This window comes from Orbicella franksi, chromosome 2 (assembly GCF_964199315.1).
Source record: "Orbicella franksi chromosome 2, jaOrbFran1.1, whole genome shotgun sequence".
Classification (NCBI taxonomy): domain Eukaryota; kingdom Metazoa; phylum Cnidaria; class Anthozoa; order Scleractinia; family Merulinidae; genus Orbicella; species Orbicella franksi.
The window spans coordinates 18,327,481-18,348,412 of record NC_138146.1 but is presented as its reverse complement, the minus strand read 5'-3'; the positions used below and the strand labels follow the sequence as shown (position 1 = coordinate 18,348,412).

Below are 20,932 nucleotides of genomic sequence, written 5' to 3'. Positions count from 1 at the left end.
AGTGGTCCCAATTTGATCGTCTTGGACCGGAACTATTCGGTTTTTCGACTTCGGCGCAATCCAAGATGGCGGATGAAAATTAAAGTGCTTGACATTTTGTCGATTTCATCCACGCGCCAGGATTTCAAATGGAGAGCGGCGATGAGCCAGTTCTTAGCTTTGTAAGCGTTGATAAATCGAAGGAGGAATATCTGCAACGAGCATCGGAAGCCAGCAAAGAATATGCACTTGACAGCGAATGGATTCCTGCATGTGACTTGCGTGATGTTGATTTGGAAGCAAGGCGATCCGTGTTTGTTTTGGAGAATTTCGAAGGAGAGGACTTCGAATATTTGAAGGTAAACAAGTGTAGGATCGTTGGTCCGCAATGTATATTGTCTTGTTTACAGACAAAGACGTCTTTGCCAAATGTACAGTACCCAGTTTATTCCATTGCCATGCGAGGCATTGCTGTCAGCTGTACCAGTGTGCCCAAGCAGGAAAGAGACAGACTTTACGAGCTTATTCAGCTTATGGGAGGCATTGTAATGAAAGACTTCACCAGTTCAGTGACTCACCTAGTTGCGGGCGAAGTAGGCTCCAAGAAGTACAGAGTTGCGTGTAGTTTTAATAAACCAATCTTGTTACCTCAATGGGTTTATAAGTGTTGGGAACTTTGTCATGATAAGCATATTTGTGCAACAGATGAAGAGTTCATGGAATACTTATGCCCAACATTCAAGGGCATTACCCTTTGTGTGACAGGTATTGATGCTGAGAAAAGGAAAGAAATCAAAAAACTTGTTGCACAACATGGTGGTACATACTCAGGAGAACTCAACATGAACACTTGTACCCACTTGCTTGTGGATACTCCCAGGGGAGAAAAATATGAGTTTGCAAGGAGGTGGAATCTTCATTGTGTTTGTACTCAGTGGTTTTATGACTCAATTCAGTCTGGTGTCTGTCTTGAGGAGTCAAACTATTATACATTAAGTGACGATGTAAACAACAGTTCTCAGGCAGGGATGAGATTGTCACGTAGCTTGACCAAATGTAACAACGCTGGTATGGCTTCCTCCAAGAGTAGCGCAGAGAAGAAGATTTCCAAAAAAGCTGCACAAGCGGCATACAAAAGTGCACAAAAGCATGGTGACAAAGATCTTAAGTCTGGTTCTGGAAGGAAGAGTAACTTGTCATCTAATCAATCCAGAAATTTTGACAGTGTTTCCAGATTAGGAGAAACTCACATTTCCGATTTAGGAAGCTCTGACTTTGATGTGAGAATCCAGCCTGGAAATATGTTTCTGGATGGTTGCAAGATTTACTTGAGTGGATTTTGTGGAGCAAAGCTGGAAAAGCTAAGAAAGATCATTAATTCTGGAGGAGGGACAAGATTCAATCAGATCAATGAGATTGTGTCTCATGTTATCATTGGAGACAAAGTTGATGAAGACTTTGAATTGCTGAGGAATTGTGAATTTCACATGTTTGTTGTGGGTGTTCAGTGGATTCTGGATTCTGCAAGGGAAGGGAAAAAGCTAGCAGAAGAAAGTAAGAACACTCAAAATATTGATTTGCCTACAATCAAATTACTAAAAGTGCAATTCCATGCTAGCATTTACGTCACTGTTAACATTACTGAGAAGACCAAATGATTGAAATCAAACAAACAGTATTAGACTGACCTTCTGACAGGGTTCTGGAAAAAAAAAGACTTCAATTGTGCGGGGAATTGTGTGGGATTGTGCAATCTTTTGATGAACCAAATCTCAATTTCTAGTGTTCTTGCTAATTCCTACAGCAAGGAAATACTGTATTGATGAATATTTAGCCAGATTTATTTCACTAGTTCAAATACCACGTAGCAATTGCCACTTGTTTGAACAAACTGTCTCTGACTGACTCTGTCTGAACAAAGTCATGTTGTGACATGACTAAACTCGATGTTTATGAAACCAAAATCTATAGAATACCATAGTAAAGTAAAATATATTCCAGTATAATTGAGTTCCTTTACCTTTTTTGTTTAATTCAGTGAAAATGTGTAGCTTGAACATTTCATCATTTAGTGCGTTAAGGTTTACAAATTCTCCAAAGTTATCCCCTAATGTTTATGTAAATTCATCTGCAAAATTAATGTAAGTTGATGCCTTGCCATTGTTGTATTTGCCCATGCACTTCATTTGAGGAAAGTGGAAGATTGCTCGTTTGTTTTGAAAAGAAAATAATCTCTGCGACCAATAAGAGGTTGTTTTACTTCAATATTTAAGCAAATCTTTAAGTGTTGTGCAGGATTTGATGAGGGAATTGTGCGGTTTTGGCGGAATTGTGCAGTTCCTGCACCCCGCACCCTGTCAGAAGGTGTGCTTAGACCAGATAAAGTTTCTACAGCTCTTTTCCTATTATACATATCTGTTAGCCAAGCTTAATACACGTGTTGGCCTTGGTCTTTACTGTGCAAATCTGGATATGTTTAATACATACAGCTGTAATGTAAAAAAAAAAAAAAAAAAAAAAAAAAAAAACTACCTGTTGGAATGATATTTTGGCAGTAAAGTATTTATGCTTGATTATTGAGATGTTCATGCTGTAAACACACACACTTGTAGTCTCTAATATAAGCCAGACAATAACCTGACTTCTTCACACAAACGTAATAAACTCTTGAGAATCAAGTGAAGTTCTACAGTACATCACTTGTATATTTTATTGGACTGCACACTGTTGTTCCCTTTCGCAGATTATCTGATAGACAAAGAAGAACTTTCCACTTCATGCAAGGAAAATGAAAATCCTGAAGGAAATCTTGTGACAGCACCAGAAAACAATCCTGCACCTCAACCAAAAGTGTCAGCTAATTATAAAAATGTAAAAATCGCTAAACTTCAAGATGATGCCTTTGAAGATGACGATGACGTTTTCCAGCAGTACTTGACTGAGAATATGGACAATGCCAGTACATCTGCACAAAACCCTCCACGAACAAATCCCAGTGAGCAGCTAATAGGTACAGTATAACAAAGTAAAGTCTTTCAACTACAGTAGTTTTCTGCCATCCTTGGTAAGGAAGTATGGAAGATGGAGGTTTCATCAAAAGCCAAACACCAGGGGTTTTATCAATGTTTTCAGCATTAGAGCAACTAGTTTTCACAGGCTGACAAAACATTTTGAACTGAACTTTGTTATAAAAACCCTTTCCTCTAAGATGGTCAAACCAGGCAGGCAATGTCATCCTCTGACTTGTCACCATAGGCAGCTGATTTTTTTCCCCTGTAATCCATGAAAACATTTCAACTGTCAAGATTTCCATGTACTGATATACAGTGTCTACAGGGGTGATATTGTCTCATTATATGAAAGCCCTTGTGCTTGGTAAATAACATTAATTTTGTGAGCTGTATAAATTATATATAAATGATACTGGGATGAAATTAGTAAGTTCTTGATTAATTAGATAAACCTAGCACCAATGCAGACCCTGATGCAACACTTGATGAGGAAGGTGAACCTGAACAAGATGGCTTACTTTCTGAGAAGTGTTTAACAGTTGCTGGCTTTGCTAATGAGCATGTGGCACACCTTTGGCAACTCATAGAAAGTAATGGAGGAAAGCACGTGGCCAGGGGACAAACTGCTGACTATGCAATTTTGCCAATGAATATGGTTCCTGATGAGAAGTTGCAAGCAAAGCAGTTAGTAAGTAACTTTACTATTTTTTTTTTTTAAAAAACAATTTATCTGTAATTCTAGACAACTAAGTTAAGATGTACATGTAATATTTTTCCTTTTTCTGCGTCAACAAAACTGTACTGTACAGGAGTTGGCGGTGCAGTGGTCTAATGGTTGGTATACTTGACTCTGGATCAAACCACCGTCCTGGCCAGGGACATTGTGTTATGTTCTTGGGGAAGACACTTTACTCTCACATTGCCTTTCTTCACCCAGGTGAATAAATGGGTACCAACAAATGCTGAGGGTAACCTTGTGATGGACGAGCATCCCATTCCAGTCGCTTAATGCTATAGAGGCCAGGATAAGCTCCAGCTGTATGGGCCACTAAATATGAGTACAATGTAGATAGTTTAATATGTTGTGTTTTATGATTTTTGTGTGGTTGTAGGTGACGTTTTGCTGGTTGGAACAGAGTTTGGAATGTGGCCATCTATTGGCACTGGATGATAGCTTTCTCTTTAAGCCCTTCACTATCCCAGCAGCAAGCCAACCACTCAAGGGATGTGTATTGTCAATCAGCCAGTTTACCGGGGTAGAGAGAGATCACATGTATCAAGTGGCTGAACTTTTGGGTTGGTCAAGCCAATTTTTAATATGATGTTTTAGTTTGATATATCTGCGTTCGTTAATAATCATGTAATTATTATTAACAAAATTAATGTAGTTATTATATTAGTACCTACTTGTAAAACAGGTCATTTCCAAGTTGTCTTCTACCTCTGTGTCAAAAAGAGTCTGTGTGAAACCATTCTTGTGAACATTTTCTCCCCCTAGAGATTCTTTTTCATGCAAGTCAAACTCATTTTCTTTGATGGTTTCACGCAAGGACTCATATGGAGACTGAGGCATAATAATGGGAACTCAGAAATGCAAAAACTTGTGGCCTATTGAAAAACCACCCCTTTCCACAAAGGGCAACAGGAATCAATGCAAAAGAAAGAAAAGGAAACCTGGCTTATGGTCTTTGTTTTGTTGTGCTTTTTTGTTGTTGCAAATGAAAATGGCATCACTCAGCAATGTCTGTCACTCAGCAAGAACAGTGTTATCGATAGCAGTATGTGTGAATTGATATGATTAGAAAATTTTGTTTAATTTGTAAAGACAGCTGTTTTGAAGGTGTTTGTAGAATCAAAGGAAATACATGTATATGTACATGTAGTCTGCAAAATTGACTTTTTTGGTACGGTAATTCCCAGTTTATCATCATGTGCAGTGACTGTAGCCATAAAATGAGTCAGGTCAGTGGTTAGGATTGATTCACTAGGTTTGGAATGTTGTTATTGTGAATTGCATTATTTTATAGTTGCTAGTAAATATTGGGAATATCTGATTTGACTGAGTCAGTACTGTGTTGTTGTGTTTCCAGGTGCCCACTGTCAGGAGTACTTTGTTCGCAAGGCAAGCAGTAACTATCATGCAAGCACACATCTTCTGTGTCGAGATCCAGATGGGGACAAATACAAAGCAGCTGTGAAGTGGCATATTCCAGTTGTGACTAGAGAATGGCTGTTTGCATGTGCAGCAAGTGGCACCTTGGTTCCCATCAGCAAGTATCCAGTTGACAAAGACAAAATGATAGAAACAGATAACATTGATATTGATCCATTGGAGAATCTAAGACGTGATGAGCTCCTTACCAAAGACAGTGGTGAGGAAGTGAATGTGAAAACTGCACGAGAAGAAATCGCCATGGAAACAAATGATCCAGCAGCTGCTATGCAAGTCGCAAATTTAAACAAGGTGGCTTGCAATAATGGCAGTACATATAAGCAACCAGCGAAGAGGCCATCAATTTACAATCGTCCTTTCAGACCGTCATTTGACTTGACTGATGTGATGGAGGAGTTAGCCTCTCCTGCCTGTCGCAGTCACAGTCTTAAGAGCAGAAAGAGTCGTGGCAGTAGAAACAGCTTTCCTCTGGATGACTTTTTTGCAGAGAACATCAAGCAGACGCTTCAGAAACTGGGAACTGTTGCCCCACCCACAAGGGATGATGACCTAGGTGAAGATAACAATGATGAAACTATTGATGAAGTTTGCCAAGGAGGAGAGGTGCAGTTGTTATTAATTACTATAGTGCATTGTGAGTCATGTATGGGTAGGTTGTCAATGAATGTATGATATAGAGTTTTCACTGTTGATTGTTAACCAAAAGAAACATGCTACATGTAATCCCTGTGATGATCTGCAATGTGAAACAAGGACAACCTTAAGCTGGAAAGCCAAAACCTTGGCTGGTTACTGGCCCTCATTCACATCTAGAGTGCCATCCAGACAGCAAAAAAAAAAAAAAAAAAAAAAAAATGCCTTAATTAAACTCTATCCCAACTGATGTATCAATTTTGGTCACTCCAGTGGCCACAGATTGAAAACGTGACAGAAAATTGGTATTACTTTCGATTCTCACCAAATTTGGACAGTGGGATGATCTCATCATTAGCCAATTACAGGCCATTTTTCAGCTCTTTTCGTCATATCCCCCCCCCCCCCCCTCGCGAGAGTTTTGTCAAGTTAGCTAATTTAGTATGCAAGCCACCGTAATGGCGGTCGCTGTCAGAAAAATGTTTATTTGCTCAAAATTGGGGCAAACTCTTTCGGAGATGGAAGTCAGGACATTTGTATGGATACAGAAAGTAATTTGGGACCAGTTGCTGGCTTCTAAGGCTGAATTTATCCAGAAGTAAGCTGTATTTTCGTTTTCATGCTGAAAGCCACGTGGTGAAATATTATTGGCTTCTTATGCTTTCCTGTTCTGTTTTTTCTCTTGGTCTTTTTTGTAGCCCGCCGAGGCCATTCTTTCATCTAAATTGGTTGAAAAAAGTTCGAAAAAGATGTTCCTATTCAAGTTTAAGCTCTCAGGCGATAATTCTGGAGTTTTTTGGCCAAAATGTCAGCTTTGTTATGTTCGTCTTTTTCGGTTGCTATGGGCGACCGTAGCTTCCTTTGTTAGGTCAAGTCTGGGTAGTGAGGTCACAAAAAAATTCTAATTAATTCTGGTTTTGTTCGATTTTGCTGAAATTTTAACACGATAATGCTGGATTGTTAAGGAATAGATTTACCTTCTGCCGATTTGTGGTAGCTATTAACGCTAAAGTGATATATTGCTTCAAAGTCAGGGTTTTGAGGAGATTTTTTTGCAACATTTGGGTTCGACGTGATTTTGTAATTGGAGGTTTCTGTTGACCCTGAAGGAAAAAATATCCAGAAAAGGTCATTTCATTGACGATTCAAACGAAAATAAATATGTATATGTTCCGAGCTAAATTTCTGGTAAAAAAATATAATTTTTGATGAGCACTGGGTTTTTAATTTTTTCCCGCGAAAGTCAGTATCAGAGATGAGATAACACAATGTACAGTAGGGAAAGAAATATATATACAGGTACACACTGTACTGTACAGGTACATGTACTTACGCTGTGGGTTTCTGCACAGGGATTCACATGAAATTATTTGAAATTTTTGTTTGTGGGAAGAACCTTCCTGGTCCATAAACATGCCAAACAAACTTGCTTTTGGCCAACATCGTAGTCACGAGGTCACAATTAGTCAATACAGTCAAACCTGTATATAACGGCCCTGTATATAGCGGTCACCCTGTGTATAATGGTCACTGAACAACTTCCCAAAAATCATCCCTTATATTTACTGTTAAGTTGACCTGCATATAGTGGTCACCTGTATATAATGGATGCGGTCACCCTTTAGACTTCCTGAATCCACCATTTCATTATCTTTTACCTGTATATAACGGTCACGAAATTGGGTACAATTAATGAATAATGACAAGCTTTATTCATTCGCTCGTTAAATAGTAGCCACCAAGGGCTCTCACAAAAATGCAAATATTAGTACTAAACACAACTACTAATACATGTCATCGCCTATGTCCAACACATGCTTGCAGCAGATAACTTTAAAGTATCGTCGCTTTCAAACAATAGTTAGCTAGTGTAACTGTAACAACACAACCGTACCACACTGTTTTCACTTTCGTCATAGTTCCCAGATTATAAAACTGTACTGCGGTACTTATCAAGTTGACAGCGGCGGCTTTACACTGTATTAGGCTACTGTTTTATAAACCAAGACAGCGCTCGGCATCAAATTTCTCTTCTATCAGCTTCAGTCCGATGCAGCCACTCACAGGAGACTTAAATCAAAGTATACTGCACCTCCCTTAAAGTACACCACGGACATTTTATGTGCCTTTTTTGTCATGTTTATTGCGTTACTGTTACTCGTTATTGTCGTTAAAACGTAAATTGAATGATCATTTGCACATAAAAATGCTATTTATTGACTTCCAGGGGAGTTTAAAGGAAATCTGTGTACGGCGGTCACCCTGTATATAACGATCACCTGGCTATTTCGCAAGGGTGACCATTGTATACAGGTTTGACTGTAACCCATTATGTAGTCTTTGTGAACAGGTAAGAAATGTTGCTTTAACAGGCGACAGAAGCTTCACATGTTAACAAGCTGTTATTTTATAGGAACAGAGAGAATCTCCTCAGAAAGGAATTCTTGCTGGAATTATTTTATCCATCAGTAAAAAGTTGACTCAGCAACAGACAGAGCTGTTCACCTTGGCTTCATCTCTTGGTGCTGATTATCGCTGGCTTTATGATGAATCCTGCACTCATCTCATTCACCAAGTGAGAGAATAGTAATGTTTTTCTGTTTCTTTTCTGTTCCAAGATAGTTTTGCAGAGAAACAATGATTAATTTGGCTGTTTCCTCTAGTACCTTCTGTTTATATTTTGCAAACTTACAAACACTAAAAATACTAATTGCAATAATGGTTGACAATTCATTTATTTAGAATTAATCCAATTTATCCAGTTTAAATTGCTTGCCCAGATTCATCTCATTTGCTATTCACATGGGTGCACCTGCCAGGTGGAGATCACGGCTCATTAGTAACTGTGATATTGCACCATCTGCTTAGAAATAACACATAATTATATGGAATACTATTTGTTCAAGAAATACAGTTTACTGTACAATCCTCAAAGGTTATCTATCAGATAACTTGGTTCAAGTCACCCATACCTCAGTTTAAGCACACTTATCCTGTATTTGACAGTGCATGTACTTGTACATGTGGTTTGCATGTTTTGAAGTAGAGTCCTCATTAACTCATTTGGTTATTTGTATTTGTCGTGCTTACGCTTTCACTCTTTGGTAGTCTAGAAAAAAGTGTACTTGATAGTAGTAATACGTCTTTGGTATATACATGTACTTCTTTTTCAATGTTTCTATTTTCTATTTGCACTGCTGAGGCACTTATAAATATGATTATTGTGATCCTTATCAGGGCTCAGCCAATGACAAAACAAAGGAATACACCCTAGCAAAAGATCGCGGCATTCACATTGTGTCTCCTCATTGGCTGTACGTCTGCCAGGAGAAAAATGAAAGAGTTGATGAGGCCATGTATCCGCACACATTCAATCCCAAATTAAATCTCCCTGTGGTAACGACAGGTAGAAGAGTGACAAGATCATCCAAAGCAGTGAGTATTGTGATTTAAATTGTGCAGTTTACTGTATTTGCCTGTTTATACATCCACTCAAGGTACAATGAGGTACAATGATCTAGAGTGAACTCAGTGTTGTTGTGTTCTTTGCTAAGACACCATACTTCACTCTGTGTCTCTCCATCCAGGAGTCTAGTTAGGAGAATAGTTAGGGCAGTCTGCGTGTAACAATTTTTTTGAGGGCGAGAATGGACCTATGATGGACTAGCATTCCTTCCAGAGGGTGTAGCAAAAGCCATACGTGTAGTTGTCTTATACTACTGAAGCTGCATGTATGACAGGCTTTGTGGGACTCTAGCCTGCATACCCATACATCATCATGTTATTTGTGTGTGTTCTGTACAGATCTTCTATGTGTCTATTATTCTGTTCTTAAAAGTAACTACAACAATGTGCAGTGGACTATTAATGACCTCATTTCATTGTAAAAATCTTCAGTCAACACTTGAACAAGATATGTCACCACAAAAGAAAGGAAAGTCGCCTACAGCAAAGGCAAGTGGTGTGAGTGAAGAAAATGGCTCCGAAAAGCCAAGTAGGACAAACAATGGATCAAGTGAGTTACCTAGCGTTGAACAGGGTGTGGCAGAGGGGATCACTGAAGAGGAGCAAGTACAGCAGGATCCCCAAATGGGACCAGCAACATTAGAGTCTTTAGAAGCACGGGAGGATTTCAAACGACAGCTGGAGGCAATCATGGATGCTACCAAGGTAACTACAGCTGTGAATGCAGATTTTTTTCTTTTTCTTTCTAAGTGCTATTCCAAGAGCTTGTATCAATTGTTTTTCTTGTGAGTGAGCTTTAATTACTTTTGTAAACACGATTTCTTTCTGCTGAATAGAGATCTCAATTTAAACAGCGTCATAATTAACTACCTGTCGTCAGAGATTGAAGAAAAAGTGTGTGAAAGAGGAAAACTCATCTTGGTGAAATGACAAGGGTCTTAGTGGTAATGGATATCCAACAACAAAAATAGTTCACAGGGTGCAAAGAAAACAAATTTTCGACATTGCCCTTTGAGTAAGCTCTACCTAGGATTTACTAGCCGGAAAATCATTTCCATTTTCCCCTAAAATAAGAGTCATTCCTTACATCATAATTCAAGTTGGGAAATGGTCAATTTGAAAATCACAGACAAAGAAACCGCACGATTGGTTAAGCACAATAAAACCACACAAATTGAGGCTCACACATTGTTTGTTTATTTAACAACGCTTCACGTTATGTCTCAACAAGCAAACATTATTAGGCCAGGATAGCGAGAGGAAACTAATTGTACTACTGTAACACTAACACACGTCACAAATGTACGTGGAGGGGAAAGGGAGGGGACGCATTACAGAGAGGGGGAGGGGGGATGAAAATGTTGCTACAGTAGTTCAATCAAGTGTTGTTAAAGAGCACAGATTAACTTCAGTGTAAAGTGATTTAAGCATTGATGAGAGACAGCTGGACTGGAAGGTGGTAACATCCGTTCTCTGGAATCACGACTCCTCGTCGTGTTTTCTCTCTGTTAATCAGTTCACAGTTGATGAATTACCAAGTTCAGAATTAGCATTTAGAATTTTGAGACAAGTACGTGATTTGGAATCCTCTTTTTTCAGTTTTTGTATCGTAAATTCTCCGTGACGTTATGCTCGCTTTCACGTTCAGAGCCACTGTCAGTTATTGACAGGGCATTAGTCCTAATGGACTAATTAGTCTTGGAAGAAGTCCTCCCACTCGTAGACGACGGTGTCATCTTTATCTCCCCACGACTCGTCGCTGTCAGAGGCACAGTAAGCTTGATCTGCTTCCAGTTCCCGAAGATCTTCAAGTACTTCCTTCTCCTCCTCTCTTAACATGCGTTCAATCTGGCAAATTCAAGAAAAGGCGCGAAAGTTAGCTTAAAGAATGGCTTGTCAAACGTCTAGAAAATAGCGACTTACGTTTTCTCTGACTCTCCTCGTGCGCTCTGCTCTCAGGTTTTTCTGATTTTGTCGTTGTTGTTTTTTCGCCGCCTTCCTTTGCGCAGCCTTCTCCATTTTCTGTTCAATGGCGGACTGCAGCTCTTCCTTGGCGGAAGCCTGGGAAGCAGCAATCTTGTTCCGTTTTCTTGAAGATTTATTTCCGGATTGCTTCTTTGAAGCGATCATGTCATTCCTGTTTCTCTCGGCGACAGCTTGCTTGGAAGCAATTTTCTGGGCAGTAGCTTTGGAAGCAGCCTCTGCTGGGTGTGGTCTGTTACCTCCTGCCCTGCTGGATGCGCGGGCTCGGATGTTTTCCAGCTCTCTGAGTTTGCGTTCTTCTGCAGCCAGAAGTTTAGCATTCACTTGTTTTGTTGACGCTCTTGGCTGGCTCTCCAACTTGCTTAGGCGCCGTGGAACCCTGCTTAAAGGGCGGGCTGTTGGCCTCTGCCCAACAAGGACTTCAAAAGCAATGGCGTTTGAGGTTGCACCCATGAGTACTGATCGCGTGGAACTCACAGGCTGGGAAGCGATGGTGGTGGAACTTGAAGGCCCGCTGTCAATCTGAGCTTCCAAAATTTCTTTAGCGCTCTGCATTGCGCGTATCTTCTTGTCACTTGAACCCATGGCTCTCTGTGCTGACAGAATGGCTGCCGCACTGTCCATGGCTCTTGCCTCGGCATCTTTTTCATTACCGGGTGACGATTCTTGAATTCCCTTCGCTTCACTGTTTGCGGAGCTTTCCGCCTCAAATGCTTCTTTTGAGTTTCTTACCGATGCCGCATTTGGTTTTTCCTTAACTCCCAAGTCGCTGCGTGATAATTTATCCACAGGACTGGACTCGCAGATTGATAATTTATCCACCGGACTGGACTCGCGGATTGATGTTGTCTCCTCCGCAAGTTTTGTTTTTCCCTGAACTCGTTTGGGTTTTCTGAAAGCTGACTCATCCGCTGGTGCGACTTGATTCCCGCGTCCAGCGAATTTTGATAGCAAAGACCCACACATGTTGTAAAACTGAAAATTCTTTGTCTTTCTCCTGTACGTCCGAAGCACTAAGCTCTTATCAAAGTCTCTTGAGAAAAGCGAACTGTTTCAGTTGTCTTGGTTACGTTCATGACGTTATTAAACTCCTTTTTATGACGAAAAGCACGCGCAACGTTTAAGAACATTCGAACCAAATAATTAAAATGGAACTTCACCCAACAGCCGTAAAAATGTGTTTTAGTTTATTACTAATTGTCAAACGATTCGCCGAACTCCGTTTAATATGCTCCGTTTGATATAAATTGTCAAAGTAAATCCGAAACAAACGTAAGCAATGAAGCGCGTTATCTAAACTTCAGTTTTACAAGGCTTTATATCGCTAAAAAACTGATATTTTTTTGTTTTTGATTTCTGTGTTTTGACAGGCTATTGGCCGATTGTGGAGAAAACTGAAAATTTGATTGGCTGCGCAGTTGCAGCCCCAATCTATCGATCGAAAGTCAATCACGTGAGCGCGCGCACAGTTTTTTCGTTTATCATTGTTGAAAACGTAAACCACATACCTTCAATAGATTCATTTATGGATGTTCTGTTTGCTTCTTGGTTATGTCCAAACTATTTCACTATTTGTTCCTGGTTTCTATCGATTTTAGTAAGCTCGGGTTTGTAGTCTAATTAGACAGAAACGCGTACGGTTTTACTTTCAACCAGTCAAAGCGCGCGCCATCTGCAGACCGTTTTCTGAACTCTCTTGAGGCTCGCTGACATTTCGCTCCGTTTCCTCTTTTCCCGACGCAATGTATGACGGCTTAAAAATTATTTATCACGAAACAAAGTGCGTTAGAAGTTTGTTTTATATGGTTTTGTGATAAAGTTAAGAAACATCACCTTTGTGTAAGGAGAAAATAAGCTGTTAAATCCATTTTAAAATTTCGCGTACTGAATGGCGTTAACATTGTGGTTTGACTAAGCAGGCTCAAATTCAGTCCGCTATAGCTTGGTCCATGTTTTCAGTCGCTAGGGAGGGCCGAGGTAAATACGTGGGCGGACGAATGAAAAAATGAGCGCAGTCCGAGCCCTTGGAACAAGCGAACTCCGCTACCACGAGAGCTATATTAAAGTTAACCCTTTGATTTTAATCAACACCTAGTAGACAGCATTTCTTTTTTCGCACTCTGCTGCTGTCTGTTTGCAGAGCTCAAAATTCGTCTGGAATTTACAAACGGTAACTAAAAAATTATGTGCCTTTGGACAGGCGAAAGGAAGGCGAAGAAGCAGACGACATACGTCATCTACAAATTCAAGCAGCATTTCCCACAATTCACCAGCGAATGCAAATGCTGAGATGTCATTGGCCACGAGACGGACCTCATCAAGGTTGCGATCACGTGTCAGTTCTAAGGTAGGTACAAGTCTCCCTCCCACTTTCGGTGCCTACTTTTGTCTCGGCTCAATTCTCCTCGTTTATCTACGAGGAAACTCTTCTTTGTATTAAACAAAGTTGAGAAAATAGCGATCGCTCATGACGTCTGAAATGTTCGAGAAGCACACAGAATAGAGCTCGAACGGCAATAAAGTAACTAAAAAATGGGAGCTTGATTTCGAACGGAGGAGACAAAAACCGAACACAATCTGTTATCTTCAACATTTATCATTGACTGTCAGGTGGTCTTACAGCTAATTCTTCTAACAGCTTGTAATACGTTTTGAATTTCGGACATTAAAGTTGAATACAAACGGTAAAATCCAAGCCAATAAGCTTTAAAAAAATGTGTTCGTTTGCTTCTATTGAAGGCTGTTGAAGGTGTCGACAGTAACTCTTCCTCACGGGTCAAATCCCGAATGCCAATGAATGATGACAGTGAACACTCACAAAGTGATACTATCACTTACGACGATCCCGCGGGACGGATGGAGCGTGAGAAGATCATGGCACAACTCAAAAGAGGCAACAGTCCCAGTCCAGACTTCCATACAGAAGACGAGGAGGAGGACAGACGGGACAACAAAACACACACGGTGGGTGTGATATGCGTCAAACATGCTAGACTTGAGACAACTACGAAAGGTTAAATCAACAGAGAGCTGTTTTAGACTTTGATTAGTTGAAGTTCCACTGAAACGACCAAAGCGTATTTTCCAGAGACAAAATTTGATGACAATTTAAATTGCATTTAACATGATCGGAGTTAATTGGAGATTGTTCATCAAGCTAAAGACACGTTCTTAAATTATTTTGTTCATATTAATAAGTATAGTTGGACCTGGCTAATTCGAGCTCGGTTATTTTGAATTCCCCGTTATTTCGAACTTAAACCATTTTCCTTAGATTTGCCCTTCAGTCATTTACTATCTCGTATTTCGAACTCGTTTCCCCTGAGAGTCCGACATAGCGGGGATCAACTGTACAATGAATTTTAACTGGTTTCTCACATCTATGAGCACTTGAATCTAGGTTCAATTCTTGTTTTATGCGAGCTAACTATATGCGTTCTTTGGACATGTTCCTCGTAGAACATGCAGACAACAGTCTCGAAAGATTCTACAATCACTGGAGTCGCGGTTGCTGACAACAACAACACTGTTGAACGTCACGTAAGAGAGCTAAACGTGACAATGAAATCCGACCCTCCCTCGCCTGTTTCCAGCTCTACCCCCGCAGCCCCAAAGCTTGGCCTTCAAATCAAAGACACTCTAAAACCACCACCAGTGAACCTTCTTGAAGGCACGGAACTTGATCAAACTCAAACACGTGCTTGGATCACGCCCAAGTTTCAGCTCTCTGTCATGACGCCTCAAGAGAAGATTGATTACTCGGCGTTGATTGAGCAGCTTGGGGGTCAAGTGTTCGACACTGTTTACTTTAATCCCGAGTGCACGCACGTGGTGGTTGGTAAACCAAACAGGTGAGTTCGACCTAATTATTACACGGTTTGCGTTTAAAGGATGTGTCATTAAATACTTTCGTCGGTCGAAGCAGCTAGAATTAATGTCACAGCTTAGGTGGATTAAGTTGTCTGAGTAAAAATACGGGTAAGAGTTGCAAATCGGATAGTTTCTTGTTATATTCCTCCCGCTCCAGCCACACTTCTTTCTGAGCATGCCTCTATGGTGGGAAGAAGCACTGTGAGAGTAACATATCTTGCCTAAGAACAAAAGGCGAGGAAAAAGGCTAGATCTGACTCTGACTCCCAACCTCAGGTTCCCAAAGTAGCTGTTATGAAAGGCGATCTGTTTTACACTTGCAAAAACCCGACTGTATACTTTATTTTTATTTTCTGCTAAAGCATATTAAGAACACCTTGCTATTTAAAGTTATTTTCTGAAAATTTACTTTTCCAAAGGACAAGTAAGTTTGCTAACCCACTTGGCCATTGGCCAAAACACATGTCTGGGGCAAGTGGACCCCCTTTTGTGTCGCACCCTGTAAGGAAAGTGCACGTCTTTGGTTACGCTAAGGGAGAGCGTTAAAACGTCTGTGGAAACGAACTCGCTGTGCTGCCTTGTCGCTTTGCGTTGGTAGATAATCATTTTCTCCTTTGGTCAACTAGGAATGAGAAGTATCTGGCTGCAGTGGCTGCTGGTAAGTGGGTGCTTCACAAGTCGTTCCTGGAAGCCAGTCGTGAGGCAGGTTTCTTTGTGGATGAGACGCCCCATGAGTGGGGACAAGAAAATCCCGGGGAACCCCACAATAAACTCGCAGCTGCAGCTCGGAGATGGCGGCTCAAACTTCTTCAAGAAAGAGCGGTAAGTCAAGTGAGGAAACTCCCCTGGGGTACATCCCTGTAAAGGGCCCCAGGGATTAGTTAAGTCTTCTTCCCCAGTGATAGACTACGAGCACTCCCTCCTCTTGTTTAGTGCAAGTGGAGTTTCTCGCTAACTTGGAAACGTTACTGCAACTTTCAGGCTGCTTCAGAAACCGGTCCAAGTGGGTATTCCTGTGGTGCGTTCAGTGGCTGGGTGGTTCTTCTGTGCGTTGACAAATCAAGGCAACCAGGATTTAAACGTCTGCTAGAATCTGGGGGAGCTAAAGTGTCAGGATTCAGACCGCCTTTCAAGAACACTCAAGACTTTTCTCACGCATTTCTAGGTACGGATTCTAGCCCTGTGGTAAAAGAAAAGGTCTTCTTTCTTGGTAACTCTACACCTGCGACGTACCTTTATATTGACATGATATGAAGAAATTAAATGAGAAGTTAAAATGTTACACTGTGGCGCATCTTGAAAAATTTTACGCTATTACACTATTACATCACACACACACACACACACACACACACACACAAAAAATACTCAGCACACCGTGACATAACCATTCTGAAAACTGTTTGCAGTGGTTTAGTGATTAATTCTAATTTTCTTTTCAGATTTATCCAAAACGAAAGTGGAAGCGTCTGACCTGGATTCGCTACAGATGAATAATGTTTGGTGTTTAAAGCCAGACTACATCGCCGAGTACCTTATGCAAGACCCACCACCTCCCCCACAAAAATACTTACTCGCTGAACTGGTCACGCGAGCTGAACCGGACAGACCGGGTCTTTGTCAGTCGAGAAAAAGAAAAGGAGATGATATTACGGGACTCGATAAAAGAGCGCGTGTTTAAGCAAAATAAATAAGAGGCAATAACTGTCACGTTATTAATGACTGTACATACTTTACAGAAGAAGGAATTCGCCTCTTTAGAAACGAGAAGAAATCTGTAGCGAGTTTCATCTCGCAATCGTTTGTGCAGCCTTTACTGGGGACAATAGATGAGAAGCCATGTTGTCCCCAATAGTGGTCCCTCTGCAAGAGAATGTGAGGATGAGACTCTCCCCAGATGTCTTCCCGTTTCTTATGTGCTCAACTGTAGTTAGATTGCTGGTTTGTACTGTTCGATGAGATAATGCTTCGGCTATTTATTCCTGCATTCGAGGGAACGGGTAAAATTGGGATGAATTCTTAATTCGGGGTGACTCGAATGAACCCGCAAATAGAATTTATTGTTCAGTGAGGTTGTCAGACAACATGTTGAGAAATCTTGCCAGCCAAGGGAACGCCCCGGGGGACACGTACATTTTACATTTTCGTAAAGCTAGTCTTGAAGAATGAGGCTACTGTCTGGCATCAAGCGAATGGATAACAGGCGTCTTGTACTCGGGTTTTCAGCAATTGTGTATTGAAAACGACAATGTTTTGCCTAACTTCTCTCAGAAACTCTTTGAGTTTAACGAGAGAATACTTACAACAGCACGCGTTCTCTTGATTGCGGTATTAAGTTTACAATTTGGGTGACCAGAATTCCTTTTCCTTTTACTATTTTTCTTACTCAAGTAACTATGAGTTAACTTCAGTTAATCTGCAAGAAAGTTGGAATAGATTCTGGTGTACGCAATCCATCGACGCTACAGTGTTGTAGTTTTTTAGCCCAACTGGCCAAGTAATGTATATACGAGTACTTATAAATTTAGACGCCCGTGTAATATATCTTATTGATAACTTTTTAGAAAGATACCCCGTCGTTTGTGACATTTTTTCACCAATATCAATAAGAGGTCTGTAGTTTCATACTTTTCTTGCAGACTGAAAATCGTGTCAGCGTTCACCACTATTGTTAGTACAGATGCATTCAGTTCATTCTAAGAGTGTAATTAACGAAAAGCGGAATTTTTTTAAACTGTTAGGACGTCTCTTTTATCTGTTTTATCATGAGAGAACTTAGAATTAAAAGTTTTCACAAGAAATGATGTGCACTCTTTAAATCACTTATACGTCTTTCATGTGCCCTGTGTGGAACCCACAGAGCTGTCCGGTGATATAGCGCAGGTTTGACTGCAATTTTCTTCCCTTCCCCCGACAACAGTAACCACCCCCAACCCCAAAACCCCCAAATCTTGCACACTTCTCCAACAATACGCCTGCCTATGCTTGTATCGAGTTTGCAGATTTGTCTACGAAAGAACTGTAAATTCCTCCGGATTATGAAGCCTCTTACCCCGCTGTTGGGGGCTCTTGACTTTGTACTTTCCGCTCATTTAAATATTTGATACTTGTTTCTCAACTTGTGATTGCAGAACCCTTAGGTCATATTGTTATGCGTACCTGAGTTTTCAGACTTTTAGTTCCTTCCAGCTAATTAGAGCCCGCCGATATTTACAAAGCGCAACACTCCTTCCGATAACGTGCCTCCAGTCTCCGAAAGTAAACTCGGCAAAAATAAGTCCAATAAAAAAGCCTTGTCAGAGCTCGAGACTAACTTGCAGGAGCCAACTAGCCACAGACTAGTAAAACTCCACATTTGGCCTGTAATTTATTTTGTATTTCTTCTAGGCTCTGGCTAGTATCTGATGAAAATCAGACTTGGCAAAGTTGTAATTTGTGACTACAAATGTACAAGCTGAACACAGTAAGAATGACAAAAGCTAGACCTCACTTTTTAGTTTTGAACTGGCTCCATTACCAACAGTCTTATGCAGTGTCAGTTCCAGAACCTGTGAGTTCTTAAGGCACTGAAACAAACTTTACTAGCATGCATCTGAGCAATAGACAATCTCGCGAGTTGGCAATTGTTTTGGTTAAGACAATCTGATATGCCATTAGCCAATAGACAAGTACTGTTGTTAAAGCATTAACCTCGAGCCCTGCTTGTTTAATTTCACTCGAGGGCTCATTATCGAAGTTTTACGGCTGGTTTTTAAGCTTTTTCGATAAAAATGTTTTGGAATTAGGGTCATGGGCTTTGCGGTAATCTAATTGGCTAATTGTGCAAATACTTTAAAACCTCCCCATATAGCTGCCCAGTTTTTCTGAGGTTGAACGCGCACTTACAGTGAAATTCTGTAGACTAGATATACTCTGGAATATTTGCCTTTTACAGACACCAAGTAATAGTTACGTCATGTCAATAATAATTGTTTTTTTGCACCTCGTTCCCAGGAATAGAGATACTGGGAACGAGGCTGAATATTTTTAACCTCACATCCAGACTCTTCTCGGTCTAAGCCAAAATGGCGGCCGCCATGGGAAACATTCGTTTGCCTCTTGTGGTAATTCTAGGCTCCACTGGTACTGGAAAATCCAAGCTAGCCATCGAAATAGGTAAAAGACTAGGTGGAGAAATCCTCAGCGCTGACTCTATGCAAGTTTACAAAGGCTTGGACATTATAACGAACAAGGTGACTGCTGAGGAACTCTCACAATGCCCTCACCACTTGATCGATTTTGTTTCGCCGCTGAAAGAATTCTCTGTCGTGGAATTCCGAAATATGGCCTTACCTTTGATCGAAGACATTAAAACGAGAGGAAAAATTCCGATAATCGTTGGCGGCACAAACTATTACATCGAATCAGTCTTATGGGATATCTTGATTGACGAAGATAGAAGCACTAGTTCGTCTAGTAGCGGAGATGAATCAGAAAAACGCACAAAAGGTATCAAGCAACGAAAAGAGATCCAAAGTAAAGAAGTTGAAAACTCTAATGATGCACGTGGTGAGACGGTAGTGGCGTGTGGAGAGACAGCTAAAGGAACTAGCCAATCTGAAGAAATGCCAGGACATTTAGAACGGAATAAGGAGTCAAGCTCAAAGACAAGCCTCTATGAAAGGCTCAGGGAGGTTGATCCAGCCATGGCAGATCGTCTACATCCAAGTGATTCCCGGAAAATTGCACGAAGTCTTCAGGTATATGAACAACTCGGCAGGCCTCACAGTAAGATTCTGCAAGAACAGCAACAGAGACTAGGGGGAAGTGTTTATGGTGGACCCCAGAGATATAAACACATGTGTGTATTTTGGCTACAGTGTCAGAGAGAGATCCTTAATGAGAGGCTTGATAGTAGAGTCAATGAAATGTTGGATAGAGGCTTAATTGAAGAACTCTTGGACTTTCATCGTGAATACAACCACGTGTTGGAGAAAAAGGATGTCGACACAAAATACACAGAAGGTATATTTCAGTCCATTGGTTTCAAAGAATTTCATGAGTTTCTTGTCAAACAGGAAGGAAAAAAGTTTGATAAAAGCAGTGCATCCAAAGAGGACAAAGAACTTTTGACAACAGGTGTCGAAAACATGAAGACAGTCACACGTAGGTATGCAAAAAAGCAAATGACATGGGTGAGAAACCGCTTCTTGGCAAGACCAAGTATCTCTGCACCTGATGTTTATGGACTAGATGCAACTGATCTTGAGAAATGGGAGGGCAATGTTCTTAAAACTGCATTAGATATTTTAGATAAATTGATAAAAGGGGAAAATCCACTTATCAACCCTCTCCCCAGGGTGATCATCCAAGATGATCGGCATGCAAGGCATGTGTGTGAGATCTGTGGCAACCGCATTATTCTTGGTGAAGAAAACTGGAAAAAACATTTAAGGTCCAGGTCACACAAATGGCATGTCAAGTGTGAGGAGAAGAACAGACATCAAAACTCTGGTGTTAACGATAAGTGAGAATAATATATTATGAATGAGAATAATATATTATGAATGAAAATAATAGTATTTTTTTCAATATAATTGTATCTATGACAAAATCCTGGATCGTGATTGGCTCTCCACATGCCTATTTGTCATTTAATCTGTGCGCGATCACGTGGGTGTCCAATTACAGGTATTCAATTTGAACTTTTTGTAATTGATTACCCACGTGGCAGAAGCATTACCTTCTCTTGTTGAAGCGTGCCTATGATCATACGGTAACTTTCACCTGACTGTTGATTAGAAAAATAAATATACTACTAAACCTTGGTCTCACTTTT

At 40.5% G+C, this 20,932-nt stretch overlaps 3 protein-coding genes across 3 annotated transcripts; 2 read left to right on the top strand and 1 right to left on the bottom strand.

Moving 5' to 3' along the window:
• Positions 1 to 3: 3 nt before the first annotated feature.
• Positions 4 to 17,915, top strand: LOC145478394 (DNA topoisomerase 2-binding protein 1-A-like). The gene is made up of 14 exons (XM_081456410.1): positions 4 to 1,533; positions 2,723 to 2,989; positions 3,437 to 3,678; positions 4,103 to 4,286; positions 5,081 to 5,766; positions 8,210 to 8,371; positions 9,034 to 9,231; positions 9,694 to 9,966; positions 13,445 to 13,591; positions 13,984 to 14,208; positions 14,704 to 15,095; positions 15,741 to 15,936; positions 16,096 to 16,279; positions 16,557 to 17,915. Exons 1-14 carry the CDS (start codon positions 129 to 131, stop codon positions 16,793 to 16,795), a joined length of 4,800 nt encoding a protein of 1,599 aa, XP_081312536.1. The 5' UTR covers positions 4 to 128; the 3' UTR covers positions 16,796 to 17,915.
• On the bottom strand, positions 10,066 to 12,453 carry LOC145478409 (uncharacterized). The gene has a single exon (XM_081456431.1). The coding sequence runs from the start codon at positions 12,208 to 12,210 to the stop codon at positions 11,158 to 11,160; it is 1,053 nt and encodes a 350-aa protein (XP_081312557.1). The 5' UTR covers positions 12,211 to 12,453; the 3' UTR covers positions 10,066 to 11,157.
• Positions 17,916 to 19,068: 1,153 nt separating the features above from the next.
• LOC145478405 (tRNA dimethylallyltransferase-like) lies at positions 19,069 to 20,624 on the top strand. The gene has a single exon (XM_081456425.1). It carries the CDS (start codon positions 19,179 to 19,181, stop codon positions 20,622 to 20,624), a length of 1,446 nt encoding a protein of 481 aa, XP_081312551.1. The 5' UTR covers positions 19,069 to 19,178.
• The last annotated feature ends 308 nt before the right edge of the window (positions 20,625 to 20,932 follow it).